At 47.7% G+C, this 18,668-nt stretch overlaps 2 protein-coding genes across 2 annotated transcripts; both read right to left on the bottom strand.

The window, feature by feature from the left end:
* Positions 1–4,350: 4,350 nt before the first annotated feature.
* Positions 4,351–8,732, bottom strand: RPS15A (ribosomal protein S15a). Its single transcript, XM_074552712.1, has 5 exons — positions 8,590–8,732; positions 7,401–7,538; positions 7,170–7,249; positions 5,638–5,723; positions 4,351–4,486 (listed from the first exon to the last, which is right to left on the bottom strand). Exons 2-5 carry the CDS (start codon positions 7,531–7,533, stop codon positions 4,393–4,395), a joined length of 393 nt encoding a protein of 130 aa, XP_074408813.1. The 5' UTR covers positions 7,534–7,538; positions 8,590–8,732; the 3' UTR covers positions 4,351–4,392.
* Positions 8,733–9,186: 454 nt separating this feature from the next.
* ARL6IP1 (ARL6 interacting reticulophagy regulator 1) lies at positions 9,187–15,653 on the bottom strand. The gene is made up of 6 exons (XM_074552713.1): positions 15,499–15,653; positions 13,858–13,991; positions 12,110–12,229; positions 11,176–11,293; positions 10,455–10,539; positions 9,187–10,248 (listed from the first exon to the last, which is right to left on the bottom strand). Exons 1-6 carry the CDS (start codon positions 15,532–15,534, stop codon positions 10,130–10,132), a joined length of 612 nt encoding a protein of 203 aa, XP_074408814.1. The 5' UTR covers positions 15,535–15,653; the 3' UTR covers positions 9,187–10,129.
* Positions 15,654–18,668: the final 3,015 nt, after the last annotated feature.

Below are 18,668 nucleotides of genomic sequence, written 5' to 3'. Positions count from 1 at the left end.
AAACCTAAAGTTGTCATTGATGTTCCTGGGCTTTGCTTTGTAAACTGGCACAAAGAGCAGTGGACCAAACAGAAACTGAGCTCCATCCATGAACTCTGACAGTGCCCAGAGGTGGCTGCAGCTGCAGCTTCTCTCTAACCTCATCCATCACCTACTCTTCCCCTACTCCCAGATATAATCCTTGCCCCTTCCTGCCTACAGCCTGGTCCAGCTGAAAGCAGAGTTAACTTGCATCAGTGGAAGACAAGAATGGCTGTGCCACGTTTCTTCCCCACAAATGAAGGGGCCAATCCCACTCTAATCTAATGGGGAGCTGAAGATGGAGGAGTGCTGCACATACACATTTCTATCCAGGATCACATACCAAGTATTTCAGTACTTTTGTCTTTTTCATATTTTCTTACATTAAGGCAAGAGAGACATCTAGAGATGGCAGGCAGGGGATTGCAAGCTCCTGGAGAAAGAGTTTGCTGGAGAATGTGTAGCATGGTTTGTTCACAGAGTGAGAACAATAAATCAAGTGAATTAAATATGAAAAAAATCAATGCCTAGTCATAAATTATAAAAGTCCAAGAGGAAATAGCAATGGATTACAGAGTGGCAGGAATGCTCTCTATTTCCATGGCCCTCACACTGAATTGTCCCCAGTCTGTTAAAAAAGCAGTCTGAAAGGGGAGGGAGGGGGTCACATACCCTGCTAGAGCACCTTGTCCAAAAGCAGACAATGCCACAGCAATGTACACACAATGATTAATTCAGCACCAGCAGATAAAAGCCTGGATAAAATGTAAATAAAACCAGACTAGGAACTTGAATCCTGCCCCAGCACAAATGCACCAACAGCATCAGTGTCCCAACTCCATCACATGCCTGATCAGATGGGCTGTCCTGAGGATGAGGATAATCCCAGCCCATTACTGCATTAATGACACAAGAGCAGCACCTGAGCAGAGAAAACATCAGAGGCATGAACAAGAATGGAGGCCACCAGCCTCTGCACCCTCTGACTTCACTAGAACAGTTCCCCAGACCAAACTGTGGTTAAATCCACCCAGATATTTACTGAGAGATGGATACTTACATTAATAGGCAGTAAGACATAGCTTTGTCTTTAATCTAAATTAGCTAAATAACATTAGACAAAAGGATGAGGAGGAAAAGGTGCATATCCAGTCACACACCAGGCTCCTGAGCCTGCTGCAGTATTTTGCAGATCCACACTTATTCTCACATCCAGTATTACCTTAAAGTAGGCTCAAAGCATCAAGGACAGAGAAAACTCTGTGGACCAGGGCACAGCACGCAGGATCCTCCTCTCCATCTCCAGGGACTGAGGTCGGCTGCTGCCCTCTGCTGACACCTCCTCAGGCACCAGTAAATCAGTGTTGGGATCCGCAGCAGGCAGCCTGTTTGAGCATCCTTCATCCTCTTCTTTAGCCACGGCATGAGGAGCGGGGGCACCCCAAAATACTGATCTGACTGCAAGGTGAGAATGGGCTGTACCTCACAGAGGCATCACCAACCCTCCCCCAGCTGCATCCAATTTACTCATTTTCACATCCAAATTCAGTTCTGACCCATTGTGCCCCTGGGGCTGCGCTGTGATGCTGACACGTGGCTGTGAGCAGGGGACAGCAGGAAGGGGCTGCAGGCAGGGCAGCTCCAGCACGGGCTCAGGGTGAGCTCTGGGCTGCTCCAGGCATGGACAGAGGGCTCAGATGGGTGTGCAGGGCACAGAGGTGACACCATCACCTTCGGTGTTAGACCACAGGGGACCCGGGGCAGCCCAGGGCAAAGCTGGTAACTCAGAGAATTCCTCAGGGATTCCCACCCTGCCCTGTCAGCTGCTCTGTCCCTCAGCTCCTCCATCCTGATGTTCCCTCTGCCCACAGGTAGCAAACCCCTTCTCTGAACTCTCACCTGCCCCTGATCACCTGTTGCAATCCACACTGCACCTTCAGCTTTGCACATTTCCCCTCCCATCTCTAGCAATCCTTTTCTTACCCAAAATGCTTTTACCTACAGACTGCTTGCCCAAGGCATATAAATGCCCTCAGCCCACTGAACATCACTGAGGTTAAAAAAATTACCCCACTTTCAGATTTTAAACATATCTGGGAGTAAGAATTCCTGCAAACCCATTTAAAGCTGTTGTGTTGTCATGATCTCTCCTGTCAGCTCCCAAGGCCACCTTCCAGAGTTCATGGCTCTCAGCCAGCAGCAAAGCTCTCAGCAGTGAGGGTCAAGCTCAGAGATCATCTCATGAACCCCAGTCAGCCATATCAGCCTCAACATGTGGTAAGCCTGGATGCAGTCATTTTTGTAGATATGCTGTGGAAAAGGTGCTTCTGCTGCTGCTTTCTTTCCTCCAAGTCATTGCTGTTACATCACAGCTCTAATTTCCATTTAATAAGTCTATAAAAGTCACTGGGCTGGCTGCTGGAATAAATTTACAGTTCATTCCCAATTGATCTGTCAACTGAGAACATCAGAAATTGTTACCTCAGGAGTCTCTGTGGGAGCAAAGGACACACAGCTAAGCTAGGTCAGGAAAACTGCCATGTATGTCCTGTGTAAAACTGATTTAAAACAAATGTCAAACTAGCAGGAAACTTGCCATAGTTAATTCATCCAAAGGAAGCTTTGAAACTGTCATTGGCCTTCTTCTACTAGGTATGAGAAACGTGTTCTATTCTAGACTTGAGAAAATCAAGATTTAATAAAAAGAATAGTGAATCTTGATACAATCTTCAGGGTTACTCTGAGCAAGTACAAAATCTGAGCTGTCAGTGCCTGGTACTGCAGAATGAAACCCAGTAAGGATTGGAAAAACCCCACCTGTCACTAAATAGCTCCATTTGACAACAAAATGAGGGCTGAAACAGACTCTTGACTTTGTAACTACTCTAATTCAGTGTACAGACCTGCAGCTGAGCAGATTTGTGTCCAGCCAAACTGAGAACCAGCCATTTGAATGTTTTGTCTCCAGTCCATCAGAGCTGTGACCCAGCAGCTAGACTAGCTTCATCCTGTGCCCCTGCTCTTCTCAGCCAGGCTCAGGTCAGGGTGCTGCTGCCACCACATCCCCTGTGAGCACTCTCAGAGCTCTGCTGGCCCTTCCCTTCCTCAGGAAGCACCAACCACATCAGTGACACTGCAGCATCTGCCCAGAGTGAAAACCTTCTGCTTAACAGTATCACCTTGTCCTTTTCTCCATGAAGAGTAACAGACTGAACCAAGAGAGGTTACAGAGTTATTGAGCTCAGACCCCAGGGCCTGAAGAGCCCCTTCCATGGCAAGGTCTGTGATGAAGTATCACCTTCAAGGCAGGACACTTCCAGCCCAAGCAACTGTACATGGAGGGCATGGGGATGTATCACCAAGCAGGAAAACTTGGGTTCCACCTGTTTGTATCAGAATCACAAATTTCACCAGCTTGTTTAGAGTGTGATGAAACACTTGCTACATCTCCAAAGGCTCCCTCCTGGTAGGACTGACTCCAAACCAAGTGAAACAAGGCAGGGCAGTTCCAGCTGCTGTTGAAGGACAATGCCATCACCCCAGCTTGCTGCCCATCCTCTACAAAGTTGTACTGCTCCATGCAGTGCCTTGAAACACATCTGATTTCTCTGCATCAAGGACACTGTGCTGTCATGTGCCTGAAGAAAACACCAACTCATTCAATACTAAATATTCCCTACCTGTAGGTTCAGACAACCTTATTCCCTCGCTCTGAAAATGTAAAGAAATCTCAGTCATTTCTTTGTGCCAACATACAAAGCAGCTGCACTGCAACTCCTCTACCCAAAATTTTGGGATTTCAAAACACTTTCAAAGAAGAAATTTGAAGGAAAAGAATAATTCACCTCCCAACCTCAGTTACTCCTTTCACCATATGATGTGGAACAAGTTTGTGATCTGAAATCAAAACTCCAACCATTTTAATTATTCCAGAATACCACATCCCACAACTTTTTTAACCATAAACAGGAAATACCTTCTGGCAAGGCTATTTCTATTACTGAGGCAAAAGGTGAAACTCTAGAATCACACACAGGTAACTAACTGCAGACACATGTACTGAACACCTGGGAGGTCAGCCCAGGCAGGACAGCTGGGATGAGCATTAGTTTAGCATGAGAGCTCCCCTGTACAGTGACCCCAAAATGCCACTCCAGTGGTAACTTTCACATTATATCATTAACAGAAACAGAATTGTGACCTGGGATGGTGTGGTACCCAAACATCATCTGAAGTGAAGCTGGACCTCCAGCACTACTGAAGAGCTGTTACAAGCACTGTCACAGGCAGTGTTTGAAGTCATTGAAATACCCACTGGAAACACCAGAGTCCATTTGAACAATTTATTAGTATCCTCTTTTTTTACAAGTTTTAGAAAAAGAATCCCAGGATTTTGCCTCCTGTGTGTTTTCGTCTCGCCTCCTCATGGTCCATGATGCCAGCTGAGGTTGTCAGGACAATATACCTGCCAAGAGAGAGCAAATGTTCAGGTTATCTCCCTGCTCCAGGCTGCTGCAGAGCTGAGAGCACCACCTCCATCTGTGTCACAAGCAGCAGGGCCTGTTCCTGTAACAGGCCCAGCACAGTGAGCCTGATTACCAACAGTGCACAGCAGCTCCCCTCATGAGCACAGCCCTGCAGCACACACAGGACACTGACAGACTGTGGTCCCCAGCTATTTGCCTCTTCCCCTGCATATTCCCACTGGGCACTCCCTGTCCAGCTGCTGGACAGATTTCTAGCCCAACTCCACTTCTATCCTCCACAGATGCTGCTGCAGGCACAGGTGCCACAGTGCCAGAGCTCCTCACCTGGGATCTCTGCCTGGTGCAGGGCAGGATCTGCACCTGCAGCAGCTGCCACTGCTAAAGCCAACATCTGCAGTACCAACACACCTCACCCACAGCCCCCAGGTCTGAGAACCTCCTGTCCCACCACTGAAAACACTCTTAAAGCTCCCAATGACAACACAGAGTAGCTACACAGGGCCAGCAGAAGCACGAGTTACTGCTGGAGCTTTAAGAACAGAAACAGCACAGAACTGTTTTAATCAATCCTTCCTTTGATGGGACAGACTGGCTGAGGCCCTGGAGATTCCTCCAGCTCTGCCATCCTGGTGCACTGGGAATTACAGCTCTCAAATCCACACACTTTGTGAAGGAAAGGTACATTGCATAATAGTAAGATTTCCTGTGTTCTGCAGGTTTGTTTAACAGAGACTCCAAGTTCCTCATCACTTCATATCTGACTAACTTGCACACAGGACATGTGAATTCAAGTAGTACAATTTACTTTCACTGACCTGGTAACTTACATAACTCCTCCATTGAGTAACAGCCATTCACAAAACCAAAACAAAGATGAGAAAAGTCCTACTTTCCATTAAACTGTGAAATGGTCAAATAAGGATTTTACCAAAGCCAAACAAACAGATCCTTGCTTAGCAGTGCCCCTGTAAAACTGGTTTAAAAGGGCATTTATATGGAGGATGGATTTTGACACTGGAATTTAACTCCAGGCTGTCAGAGGAAAAGCTGCCAGGTGAGTGTAACCCAAGCAGTTTGTGAGTGTAACATTTTTACACACAACACACATTTGACCCTTCCTTGTACTCACCCAAACTGACGGGAAGGCAGCAGGTTGTTCTGCCACTTTTCCAAATCCTTCAGCTGCACATCAAATCTGGGACTGATTACACCACACTGCAAGAAAGAGAGGATTCCATTACAAACTGAAGACCTTTATGGATTTGCAGCTGTGTGATCCCAGCTCCCTGCCTGCAGGACCTCACCAAGTGCTGTCACAAATACTCTGTTACACCAGGACCTCACACCCAGCAATTCCACTCCCATTCCTACCTCAGCCTCACTCCTCCTCCTCACCTGCACAGCCTAAACTGCTGCTGAAGCCACACAACCCACATGATGCCCACACCTGGGGGGAGCACTAAAGCATGCTGTAACATCAGCAGCATTCCTGGGATTGCTCAGGGATATTCCACCTCTAACCATCATACACAGTTAGCAAAAAAAAAAAAAAAAAAAAATTCACATAGATTTTAACCAGGAAGAAATTAACATGTAACTGGAATTTTCAAGGTAATTGTATCACTGACCAAGACCACCAGCACCACCCCCAGTTACCTCACTGGCTCAAATCATCTTAACAACTATCCAACCCTAAACCAGAAGCACACCTTCCTGCACTATGCACATTTCTGAACTAAACAATTGTTCCCTTAGTGCAGTGATTGGGAGAAACATTATATCCATAAGCCTGGAAGATCCATATAATCCTGGAAGAGTTCAAGGAACACTACCCTCAAACCTGACCCACATCACTTTTATTACAGACACAAAACACTGTGTCTACTGTAATTACTGTAACTACTGCAGTAATTTGGGGGTGTCAGCATTATCTGCCTTATACACTCTGCAATTTTCACATGGCATCATGAGGACAGCCCCCAACATATTCTGACCAAGAAATATTTTTTATTTCTTTACTGAAGAGCCAACTCTCACTGGAAGAGCACAGCTGTAAACAATGATGCACAGCAAGTCACACAGAACCACACAGCTCAGTAGTTTGAGACATAAGCATTTAAGAATTTCCAAAACACACACAAATGCCTCACACGCCCCGGGAACCTCACAGGCACCAATTACTGTAACATTCAACTTCTCCTCACTGCAAGCAAAGCCCACCTGGCAGCAGGAGAAAGATTTGTCTTCTCCACATCTGCAGCTATCAAACATCAACTGGAAACCAACTCAGCCCCTATCTCTAAGACAAGTCTTCCAGACAGCTTAAATACTAAATAAACTGAGAAAGCACCACATGGCCAGAAAGCCTTTGAACAGAGAGAAGTACACAGCACTTGCAAGCAGACTTCCCTGAGAGCATATCTTACACAGTCAGAGTTTAAAAGAAATGTAATTAGTGACCCATACCACTTTGAATCCAGACAAGTTAACCACCCTTTTAACTGATAACATCCATGCTGCTCTTATTTATATGGATTCAACAAATACCACCTCCTTTACAGCAAGTTCTTTTTAAAATGGAGCAGACAAACATAAATTTTTTAAAAAAAGTTTTATTTAAACACTTCTTTAGAGAACTGAGTTCAGGAAGACAAATCCTACCTTGTTGAGTCTGCCTGTGAGGTTGACAACAATCTTCCCAGCTCTGTGATCATCAATTATCTCGAATTCACCAATGTAACCTGCAGGAGACCAGCAGAGACACACACAGCACTTAGCTACAATAACACATCTATTTAACTGTGTTACACGAAGCTACTTCAAGCACCTCGATTTCCATCTTTTACCCCAGCAGCACCCTCGGGGAGCCGGGGGAGCAGGGCAGGCACTCACCGTGCTTCATCATGACGGTGAGGAAGCGGACGATCACCTTGGAGCACGGCCGGATGAGCACCTGGCGCTTGCCGCGCTTCTCTGCGTTGTTGATGCTTTTGAGAGCATCGGCCAGCACGTTCATCCGCACCATGGTGCCTGCAGGGACGGCAGCAGTTACTGCACCGGCTCCTCGGCACGGGAACGCCGAGCAGCGCTCCTGCCAAGGCTGATTTTACATCGAAAACATCCAAAACTGACAGAAAGTTGTATTAAACCTTGAAAAGCAGTCTCAAGCTAAAGAAGCGATCACACGCTCAACTGTGATCAAGAAGAGTCACTACTACCATAACACGTCAGGAAACCTGACACGGTTAAATGTGGCTCTATCAAAGCACACACACGATTTCAAAAGCGCCATCCAGACAGCTGTCAGCAGTGTGACAGCTCCGCAGGTAAATCAGTTTGCCCTTAAAAGCCAATTAACACCCAACTGCACAGTACCGATCCTGTGCAATAACTAGATCCATACGTGGCATTAAATCAACAGATGCTGCTCGGCTCACTGATGTGCAAAAACCCTGCAGGATGCACAAACACAACGCCTCGCAAAGGAAGCCCGGCAGCAGCTCTCAGATACTCGCGAGAAGGAGCCCGGCGGGAATGACTTGGCACGGCCACGCTCCGACAGAGCCGGGCCGCTGTCCCCGAGCTGTCCCCGCCCGGACACCGGGGCAGCTCCTGTGGCACACGGGGACTTTCACCACCGGGACACCAGCACCGCGCAGCCAACTCCCGCCCCCGGTGAGAGCCCCCAGTCCCCCGCGCCGGGGCCGCCTCCTCCCGGGCCCGACCGCGCCCGCTGCCCGCGCTCCGCTCCCTCCGCCCGGCCCCTCAGCGCACCGGCTCCGCGGCTGCCCCGCGCCCGGCCCGGCCCAGCTCCGCACAGCTCCGGCCCGGGCCCGGCCGCCGCTCCCGCTTCCCGCCGCGCATCGCTTCAGAGCGCGGGGCCACGGGCGGGAGGAGCCGCCCCCCACCCCGCGTTCCGGAGGCTCCGGACGGCGCCAGGGCCGGTGCCGGCGGCTCAAACCGGGCCAGGCGGGTGGCGCGGTGCCCCCCGCCCGCGGCGGCGCGGCCGGGGCGGGCGCGGGGCGCGGATGGCGGCGGGACGGGGCGGATGCTGCGCGCCCGCGGCTCCAGCCCCACTCACCGAGAGCGCGATGGCGGAAAAGGAAGAGCCCGGGCCGCGCGGGCTGATGGGAGGGCCAGCTGCGGGTGGAGATATCGCGAGATTTTGCCCCTCGAGCCTGGCCCTCCCCATTGGCTGAGACTGTGCGCCGCACTTCCGGAGCGACGCCGCCGCCCGGTTGCCATGGGAACGGGGACGCTTCGCTCGTATACGGCGGGCCGCGAGGGACAAAAAGCTGCGCTCCGCCGGGCAGAGTGCGCAGCCGAGCCCTCGGGCCGGGACAGCGGAGCGGGGACACCGCGACAACGGGGACACGGCGCTGCGGTGAGCACAGCCCCCGCCGATGCATGGGCTGTGGCCGTACTGAGCTTGCACTCCAAAGGGGCACAGGGCACTTGCACTGTGCCAGCAGCCGGGCAGCACCCAAGCCGGGGTCAGCACATTCTCCACTCTCGCACAGCTGGGGACACCGCGCCGTGTCACCGCCCGGCTGCACACACCCAGGGTCTCCCCACCGACAGGCTGGGCCCTTCAGCACTTCCTCAACCCTTCCCAGACCCCCTGCTACACTGAAAAGCGCACTGACACGCTTCTCTGGACAGGGACGAGGAGAAAGTGTTCAAGTAGTTTGTCTTTAGTCTGTATTTACCTATTCAACAGTTACAATAGACACTGAAGAGAGTTCATTTAAAACAGTAAACTTTTAAAACATTAACACAGGTTTTAGCTTTTTAAAGAAAAACAGTTCAGTTTTAAAAAAGGAGGGAGAGATCATAGAAAAGCACAAACAAATCAGGCTTATTTACAGAGTCAAACAGCATATTCAGAGTGATTTTGTATACAGACAAACATTCATAAAACCAAACGTGCTACAAAGGCTCCATGACAACAGCAGTTTCCAGAACAATCAGCTCTTAAGGTTACACACACCCTCACTCATTTTCTACAGTCTCAGTGCAATGAGTTTACACTACAGCTAATAACTGAAGTACAAATTTATATATTCCAGACCCCTACTCCACACATTCTCAGGTACACACAGCCAAACAGGTTCAGTGAGACAATGGAACCTTCTGCCCCATTTTGGATGTGCACCCTCAGCCATGGCCATTCTCACTCTGCTAATTGTCCTCCTGCCACAAGGATCAGTAGTAACAAGTCTCCAAGAAGCATCAGCCTTCAGAACTGCCTCACACTTGCTGCAGCCACAATTAATGATCAGCAAATCTAACACGGTCACAGAAACACTATCAGGCATTACAGCTCTGCTGCTGGGGTGGTTATGCCCAGGGTGTTTGATGAAGACACTTAACAAGCTCCAGACATCAAAGAGGATGTCTCAGACAGGATCAGCTCCAGGCTGCAGAGCCCTACTCATACTCAGCACAGCAAGGGACAAACCCACAGCAGCTGCTGGAATGACTTTTTCACTTCATCAGGGAGCCAATTAAAAAAAAAAAAAAGTCAGTGAGCAATACAACTTCTATTGTCTTAATTATACATTAATTCTCAAAACTGTTCCCAAGAAAACCTTCTACTAGAGTGAACAACACTTAAGCCTTCATTCATTTTTCTTTTCCTTGTGCTTGAGAAGTTTGTTGATCTCCCTTTTCGCCATTCCAATGTACTTTGTGATGATCCCATGTTGGTTTAGTCCAGGAAACAGCAACAAGAAGCTTACTAAAGAGGAGAAGGAGAAAACAACAATTAATACTCCCTTAACAAGCTTCTGTCACTCTGCAATTCTTTGCTTCCCTTAAGCCCCATTAATTGCTTGAAAAGACAAAAACACCCCACCACACTAATTAAAAATTACTTCTACCAGTCTCAATCCATTTCAGACAGCTAACAAGAGAGCTCCTTGTGCTCTGCATGCCCACACTCACCAATAAGATAGGTCAGAAAGAGATTGTGAACCTGCTGTCCAATCCAGGCAACCACAGCAAGAGTGAAGACCATGGTCATGAAGTACTAAAAGTGAAAAGGGAGGAGTTACCACAGACCTGGTGGGGATTCTGCCTTCCCTTCAGCGTTTGACAGAACTTCAACATTTCAAACTAACATGAAGCTCTCTGGCTCTTCCACCCATGATACCCATGCACAGGCATGTTAAAACTGAGATTACAGGATCTGTAATTGGCCATTCTCACTTATTTTCAGACCATCAGCTGAACAGGGTGCATGTTCTTTTTTGCCCAGGTATCCCTTAGTGCCAGCCTGTGCCATCCCCAATGCTGCACCCACAGCTGGTTTGGGACAGGGGCTCAGTAGCTCATGCACCAGCTGACACACTATTGAAGATCCAGGTTTTTGGAGTTTGTGCACACTGGAAACAGCTTTTTTCCAAAAAATTTACCTATCCAGAGAAATCCAGTCTTCCTTTATCTAATTATCAAGGGTTTGCTCATAAAATACACAGAAGTGCAAGTTTTTAAGTTTTGTATCTTACCACTCCAGGTCTGAATAACTGTGTGACCAAGTCACAGCCAGAAGTACCAGCTGCTGGTTTGGAACACCAGTTCATTCAGGCCTTGCTAAAATACTTCAGACAAAGCTAAATCACACAACATCTTAAGACAACAGAGATTAACTCTTAGAACTCAGTACCATTTTAGGCTTTTCTTCCTTCATAGTGAAGAGACGCTTCCACCAGCCAACAATCCGGCGGCGACACTTCACCAAATTGCCACAAATCTCATGAAACCTTTGCTGCTGCTCCGTGGTCCTTTTATTAAAGGGAGGGGGAAAAGCCAGATTAAGAATTCAAGATTTAATTTTATATTTTAAAAAAACCTCCATGGCATTTTTCCAGCAGTAAAGAAGCACCCAGCACTTATCCTGGCACTTGCTTTGCTTAGCTTGAATCTTACTGAGCACTGCAAGAAGTGCCCATGTAATTTTCCTGCATACTGAATGTTAATTAAATTGACTCCCTGACCTTAATCTCATACCAGGGTGAGACACACAAATAATGCTTATCTACATAAGAACATTTATCCCAAAGCAGATATACTAAACTTCACCTTTAACTCAAAATGTTGCTCGAATCAGGTTCTTCTTCAAGTTATTTCTTTTATACAAGACTTGCCTTTTTCAAATCTGTTTCGCTCACAATCACATTCATACTCTCTCTGCATTATTCTCTTTTTTATCACATTTACTACTGCTTTTTTCCAAACATTAAATCAGTACTCTTTCACATAATTTCACTTTTCAGTATATATTATCCATTACTAAAAACCAGTCTAGCAGAACTAACTAGCATGCTTAATGGAGAGTAAAGAATGTGCCTACTTCTTAAAAAAACCAATCTGATTTTTACAGAAGAAAAGGAACAATAAAGGTATGTTGTAGTAGTAGTTATCCTCAGAAAAAGAATGAAGAACATTTGCTTCTGTCCCCACTTCATGTATTATAGAGATTGCTGATTTCTCTCTACAATGACTCTACAAAGTAACTATTTGATATCCACAAATCAGATATCCATTTTGACAAAAATCATAATTACACTCAATAAACTTTCAATTGGAGCTTTCCTCACCACTTATTAGAGCCAAAGATCCGAGGAGCAAGAGCAGGAACCAGGTAATCAGCCAAACAGAGGAACATGACCAAACAGGAGACACCTGAGAGAACTGAAGGGTCCAAATAGTAGATCATCCTGCAGAAAGAAGAGAAATTATTTCTGAGTGCTCCAACTGCTCAATACCAGACATGCTTGGTCGCTTCTTCAGACTGGCTCAGAGCTTCCAACAGCAGAGCTCTCTCTTCCCTAACCTCAAACAAAATTACAAAAAATGCATTTTTCTCTTAATAGACCAGATAAGAATATGCTGCAAGCAAATAAGGTACAAAGTTCAGTAGAAGTAAAAGTTCAGCATTATTGTTCTCTCAGAAATTGACCAACAGTGAACTTAACACTGACTGAGGGATGATTATGAGTGAACAAATGAAATAACCAGGCAGAGTAAAAGCTCTAATTTTGTTGCTCAAGTCACAGAATTCAGATCCTCTAGAGGCGGTCATTTGCTCTGTTTCTCCTGGGAGAGCCAGCTAAACCTGTTCTGGCCATCAATCTCCACTTAAAGCAGTGCTGCATTCTCCATACTCAGTCTGCCATCACTCAAACACAGCAGAAGAGCAACTGGATAAGAAGCAGTTGATCTCCCAAGTGTCTGATAACACCAGCTGGGCCCTCTGCTCTCCAACTGCACTTCACAGAACTTCCTGAAAACAGAAACAGTAAAAGAAATGACCCAGTCCATGGTGGGGCTGTTCTGTACATCTGCAGAGTGCTACTGCAGGGCCATGTGCTCTGTACATCTGCACACTGACACTGTGCTGGGTGTTCAAGGTCATTGTGGTGAGTTCAGAACCTCGAGTAGTTCTGCATTTCCATAAAGCATTACTCAGCACAAGATCTTCCCTGCTATAATCACAGAATTTGTAACAGAATACCCTCAACTTCAAACAATTACTTCTTTTAAAAGTTACTTCTCAGTTTCCATTTGATTTCCATCATCATCTCCCCTAAAAACAAAAAAAATTATATTAGCCAGAAGACCAATTATCCCTGTCTCACTTGGCTGAACATTTATTTTTCTAATTTCTCTCCTTACTGCAGGAACAGACAGAGCTGGCAAACTGCAGAGCTGGCACAAACAGCTGTCTGAGCAAGGCTGTCAGGTCATCTTTACTACCATGTTACATAAAGGCACATCCAAGTGCCTCCAGCACCTCCAATCAGACAGGCAACATCTTCCTACCCTGCTGACTGAAGTTACCTGCAGTCTTCTCTTTTCTCATTTCTCAAGAGACATGACAAAGAATATTTAAAAACCCTGAACTGATCCTGAACCCACAGCAAAGAGGCAAAATAGGATATTGGGCCCTATGGAAACAAGCTTTCTGTAAGGATACTGCTGGTGCTGTGGGGGGAACCAAGGGAGATCATGAGATCTGACCAAGAAGCAGGGGACAAAGAATGAGGGCAGAACATGAATGCAGCACTGAAGAACATTCAGCTGAGCACAGGAAAAACCCCAGCAACTACTGCTGGCAAACAGCTTTTGCAGAAACCATTCTGAGCAGGATGTGAATCATGTGACTTCCTGCTTTCACTACTTTTGTTTTTCATTTCCAACAAAGTTCACATGTTTTAAGAAAAAGAACCTAGAGTAAAAGCCTTTCTATTTAGACTTCTCCAGGTGTCTCACTAATTTTCTTAATAGGCTTGGTCAGAGCGATGAAGATGCAATGATGCTGCAGCTCCCTCCAGCAGGTACTCACAGGAAGGAGAAGGAAACAACACTCATCAGTGCCAGGGGAAACCAGGCTCGCTCCCAGCGCAGAACTTTATCTGTCATCAGAATCACTTCTCCCCATCCTTGCAACTGCTCCTCCAAGCTTGCAGTTTCAGCTGCCTACACAAAGAGAAGAAAATTCCTTTAACTAACCAGATTATCAAATTAATTCCCATACTGAAGTAGCTAAAAAAAACCAGCAGTGTAATAATTAAAGATCCCAGACACAAATCTTTCTGAGTAATTAAATTAGTAATAATATTGTGAGTTTTGTACTAAGTTATGACATTGTAGCAGTGATGCCTTTATATAGTTAAGATCCTAGCAGCATGTATAGGCCAAACAGCACCTCCTCCCAGATTTTGCCAAGGTGTTTTCCCCTAATCTCCCATTTACCATACCCCATCCCCCCAATTAGCAGAACGTCGCATTTTAAAGCCTCTCAAGTTTTCAGTGTCAGTGACTGGAAAACTGTAATATGAGAACTGTTTAAAAATAAATGTATTTTCCAAGACAACTCTACCACATTAAAGTGAAGCTTTCTAGCTGCTGTCCAATGCCAGTTTATTATGAGGAAGATAGATAAAGACTCAGAATCCACAGTAAAGTAATCCAACCGATGATATCTGGACAGCAAGTTTTCCCACAAGCTGCCCAAGACAACCTTTCAACTCCAGTTCATTCCTATGTGATTCCTACATTCCTCCCTACACCCCTCCTGCAAGGAGGCCCCACCTGTGCTGCCATCAGCTTGCTAAGCAGTTCACCTGAGGTGTTCCACATTTAACAGAGCTTAACAGTGTCCCCTCAGTGCGAGATAGCATCTCAGAGATTACAGAACTCAGGTAAACCGTGAGTAGAACCGACTGCTGCCCGAGCAGTGAAAGGGGACAAGCCATCAAGACTCGCACGTCTGCCGTGCAGAGCTAACAGAACAGGTTTCACTCCCAGCTATGTGCTACACTTAATTCCAATGAGAACTCCGACGGCACTAGAATAACAAACACAACACAGCTCGTGGATTTTCTACAAATTCCGGAGCCTCCCTCTAAGCTCCGAGCTCCTGGAGCTGTTCCCTGTGCCCAGGCTGGGTGTGCAGCACCGAGCGCTCGAACGCCTCCAGCCTCTGCCCCGCACAGGTTTTTACTGCCATTTCCCCATTTCCCACGGCAGCCGCTTACCAACTGAGGCATCACTATATATATAGTCTTGTGTTTATTTAACTATTCGAGCATATCTTGGCACGTTTGGTTAAGCTGAATCACGCAATGCCTGCCGCTCTCCGGGATCGCTGCGGCGCTCGGTCCCGCAGCGGGAGGCAGCTCGCACACAAACAGACACACACGGACACGGACTGACAGACGGACACAGGCTGTAACCGCCGCAGATCACGCAACGCCGAGCGCTGCTGGGGGCTCCGGCCAGCGAGCAGCAGCGCAGCCGCCGCTCCCGCGCCCCGGGCCCGCACCCGCCGCGGGCCCCGAGCCCACTCCACACCGAAACCCCAGCGTCACACAGCGCGGGGCCGAGCGGCCCCCGCCAGCCCCCACTGCGGGTACGGCAGAGCGGGCCTGGCTCTGGCTCCGCCGCCCCCAGCAGGCCCGAGCGGCCGCCCGCCCTCCCTCACCAGCTGGTAGACGCTGTTGTTGTCCCCCTCCGCCATCTTGCGCCGCTCCCGCACCGCCGGCCACGCCCTCCCTCCGCACGCCTTGCAGCCGCCTTTTATAGCCTCCGCGGGCCACCTGAGCGCTGTGATTGGCCAGTCCCGGCTCTCAGCCGGCCGCTGGTTGGCTGCTGGGATTCGAACCGCGCGGGGCGTGCGCGTGCCCCCCTGCGCGCCGCAGTGCGGCTGAGGCGGCGCCCAGCCCGCGCGGGGAGCGCTGCTCGGCTCGGGGTAGGGGCGGCACCCCCACCGAAAAGTCACGCTGGAAAATAGTTCTGAGTCCAGCTCTGCGGGCAAACACCACTTTGTCAACTGCGCCACGGCACTGAGTGACACACATCGGATCTTTCCTTAAAACACCTCCAGGGACGGTGACTCTTACCACCTCCCGTTCCAATATCTAATCACTTTGTGAAGAAATTCTTCCTAATATCCGACCTAAACCTCCCCAGGCTCATCCTAAGACTCTGTCCCTTATTTCCTGAGAGCAGAGCCCTACGCCCAGCTGGCTCCAGTCCCATTTTGACCAGCTCCCTGAGGTCACCCCGAGCCTCCCTGTGTCCCAGTGAACACCCCCGGCTCCCTCAGCTGCTCCAGCCCCTTCCCCAGCCCCCTGCCCTGAACTGTGTCCCCAGTGACCAACACCCTCAGCTCCTTCAGCTGCTCCTCACATCGCTGCTTCAGCCCCTTCCCCAGCTCCATGCCCTGAACGCCCTGTGTCCCATTGAACACCCTCAGCTCCCTCAGCTGCTCCAGCCCTTTCCCCAGCCCCTTCCCCAGCTCTGAGCTCTCTCCAGCCCCTCAGTGTCCGTTCTGAACCGAGGGACCCTGACCTGGTCACCCCACCCCAGGTGCGGCCTCAGCAGTGCCCAGCACTGGGCCAATTGTCTTGGTAACATAAAAGCCCAGCAAGGTGTTTTATTTCCTTCAGAACTTGTGGCAGCATGGAAATAAATACAGGAGAAAGGCGCTGGGATATAAATATTGTTTCTGACTCAGCTCTCTAAATGCTTCAGGCACGTGAGTTAATGAGCGTAATCACCGTGCCCAGGATGCAATGCAAGGCTATAATGAGAGCAAAGAAAACATCTCGGGCATCAAAACTGCTCTGGCACCAGCTTGAGGGAGCCAAAAGAGAGAAGGACTAAGGAAGATAGTGTAAAAGCAAACTCATGTCTGTCCTGAATGGTTTGGTCTTTCACAGGGTGCTTCTCACTCATTCTACAACATATGTAAAGAACAGATGCCATACTGAATAACTTTCAAATTCGTTCACATGCCACTAAAAGCTAACAGTATTTTCATGTAACATTTTACACTTATAAATTGTGGAGTTCACTCTCAAAATCTGTAATTTTACCACAGCAAAGCTCACACAAATGGTGATTTCATAAGTAAGTGATGATGGCAGCAATAATTTTATTACTCTTTTAAACGAGTATGGAGCCATACAGAGGCATGACCTCATAGCAACCTTCCAGTGTCTGAAGGGGCTTACAAAGAGAGGGATGCTTCATCAGGAACTGTAGTGACAGGACAAGGAGTAAAGGGTACAAACTGAAAGAGGAGAAATTTAGGTTAAATATTAGGAGGGAATTCTTTACTGAGAGTGGTGAGAACAGGTTTGCCCAGGGAGATTCAGTGCTGGGAGATGTCCCTGCCCATGGCAAGAGTGTTGGGACTAGATGGTGTTTAAGGTCCATTCCAACCCCTCACCATTGTGTGATTCTATGATGCATTACAATTTCTATAGATATTTGCAGCACCCTGCAGCAACACTGCTCTGGCTATGAGATACCATCAGCCAGCTCCTGGTTTCATCCATTTATGTGATTCTCACCACAAAAAACCCAAGTACTTACCAACGGAAAAGCAGGCACTGCCATCACCTCCAGCCAGTCTCTCAAACCCAGCTCCCCAGCCAGGTGGCCTTGCAGCATTTCTCCATCCAGAGGGCCCGTGGAGGTGCCTTTCCTTCCTATTAGGTGTTGCTCCCTGCCTCAGAGGGGCAGAGGGACAGGTCTGGGTGCCCTCAGGCCCAGCAATGCCAGAGAGGCCATGGCACACAGCACAGGGCAGGCCCTGCCACCTGCCCACCCCTCCCTCGCTGAGCAGCCAGGCCTGGACAGGCACCAGGTCACATTAAAAAATGTGTGCCTGTACAAGTATTCATAAATTCCATTGTTAAATCTCAGCCATGGTGCAGGAGCAGCAGCAGCTCAGCACCTCCTACCTGAGCTGCACCCAACTGTGTTGCTTGCCTGGATGCATGGCACAGACCATGCTGCAATGGGATCCATTCTTCCTGCACCTCTTAGCAGATGCACAGAACATTAAATCCCCAAGCTGGCTTCAAAGCACCTTTAAAAGGGGCAGTGCAATTGCTCTGTGCACTTAGAACAGGCATACAAAGTTTACATGTCAAGCCTCCACCCTTTCAGCATACCTAATATACATTTATTATGCTATTAATAAAACATTAGCCTGATGAATGGCAGAATTGCTCTAATCAGCTATGCATTTACGTACACAGCAGTAGTTTGTAGCTAATATCTGTAATTTCTCTGAAATTCTTTAGCTAAAGTGGTAACAGTATGCTCACAACTTCACTAAAGAAAAATGCATTTTATAATTTGGGACCACATTAACAAACACAGATGGCAGGTCCTCTGAACTATTTTTCCTAGTAAAATTCTTTAATGTATAAAGTGTGTCTGCTAATTTTAGGAAAAGCTTGACAAAAAAAAAAAGGAAAAAAAAGAAAGCAAAGAAACCTTTGAAGTACTTGAGTGCACTAAAACAGAATGGCTAATGTACCAGGCACAGAACAATGATGAATAATTGAAGTAAATTAACCTTAAAGACTACAGCACTTAGAAAAACAGAGCTTCAGCTTGAGGGACTTGTGTCTTTTACAGACATTTGAAAAATTAGACAAAACATTATTCTATTTAAATAGGATAATCCTCGAGGGCAAAACCAATTGTTGCAAAGCAAAACCAGACCATGAAGTCCGTAAAAAGTACAAAACTAACTTCTGTTAACTGTATAGAGCTGCTGCATTTCCCATTTGTTGTATTGACTGTGCCATTGTATTGACTGTGCTGTTGTCCTACCAAAATAACCTAGGACAC

The sequence above is a fragment of the Zonotrichia albicollis genome, chromosome 16 (assembly GCF_047830755.1).
Source record: "Zonotrichia albicollis isolate bZonAlb1 chromosome 16, bZonAlb1.hap1, whole genome shotgun sequence".
In the NCBI taxonomy this organism is placed as follows: domain Eukaryota; kingdom Metazoa; phylum Chordata; class Aves; order Passeriformes; family Passerellidae; genus Zonotrichia; species Zonotrichia albicollis.
This window is presented reverse-complemented; position numbering and strand designations above follow the sequence as displayed.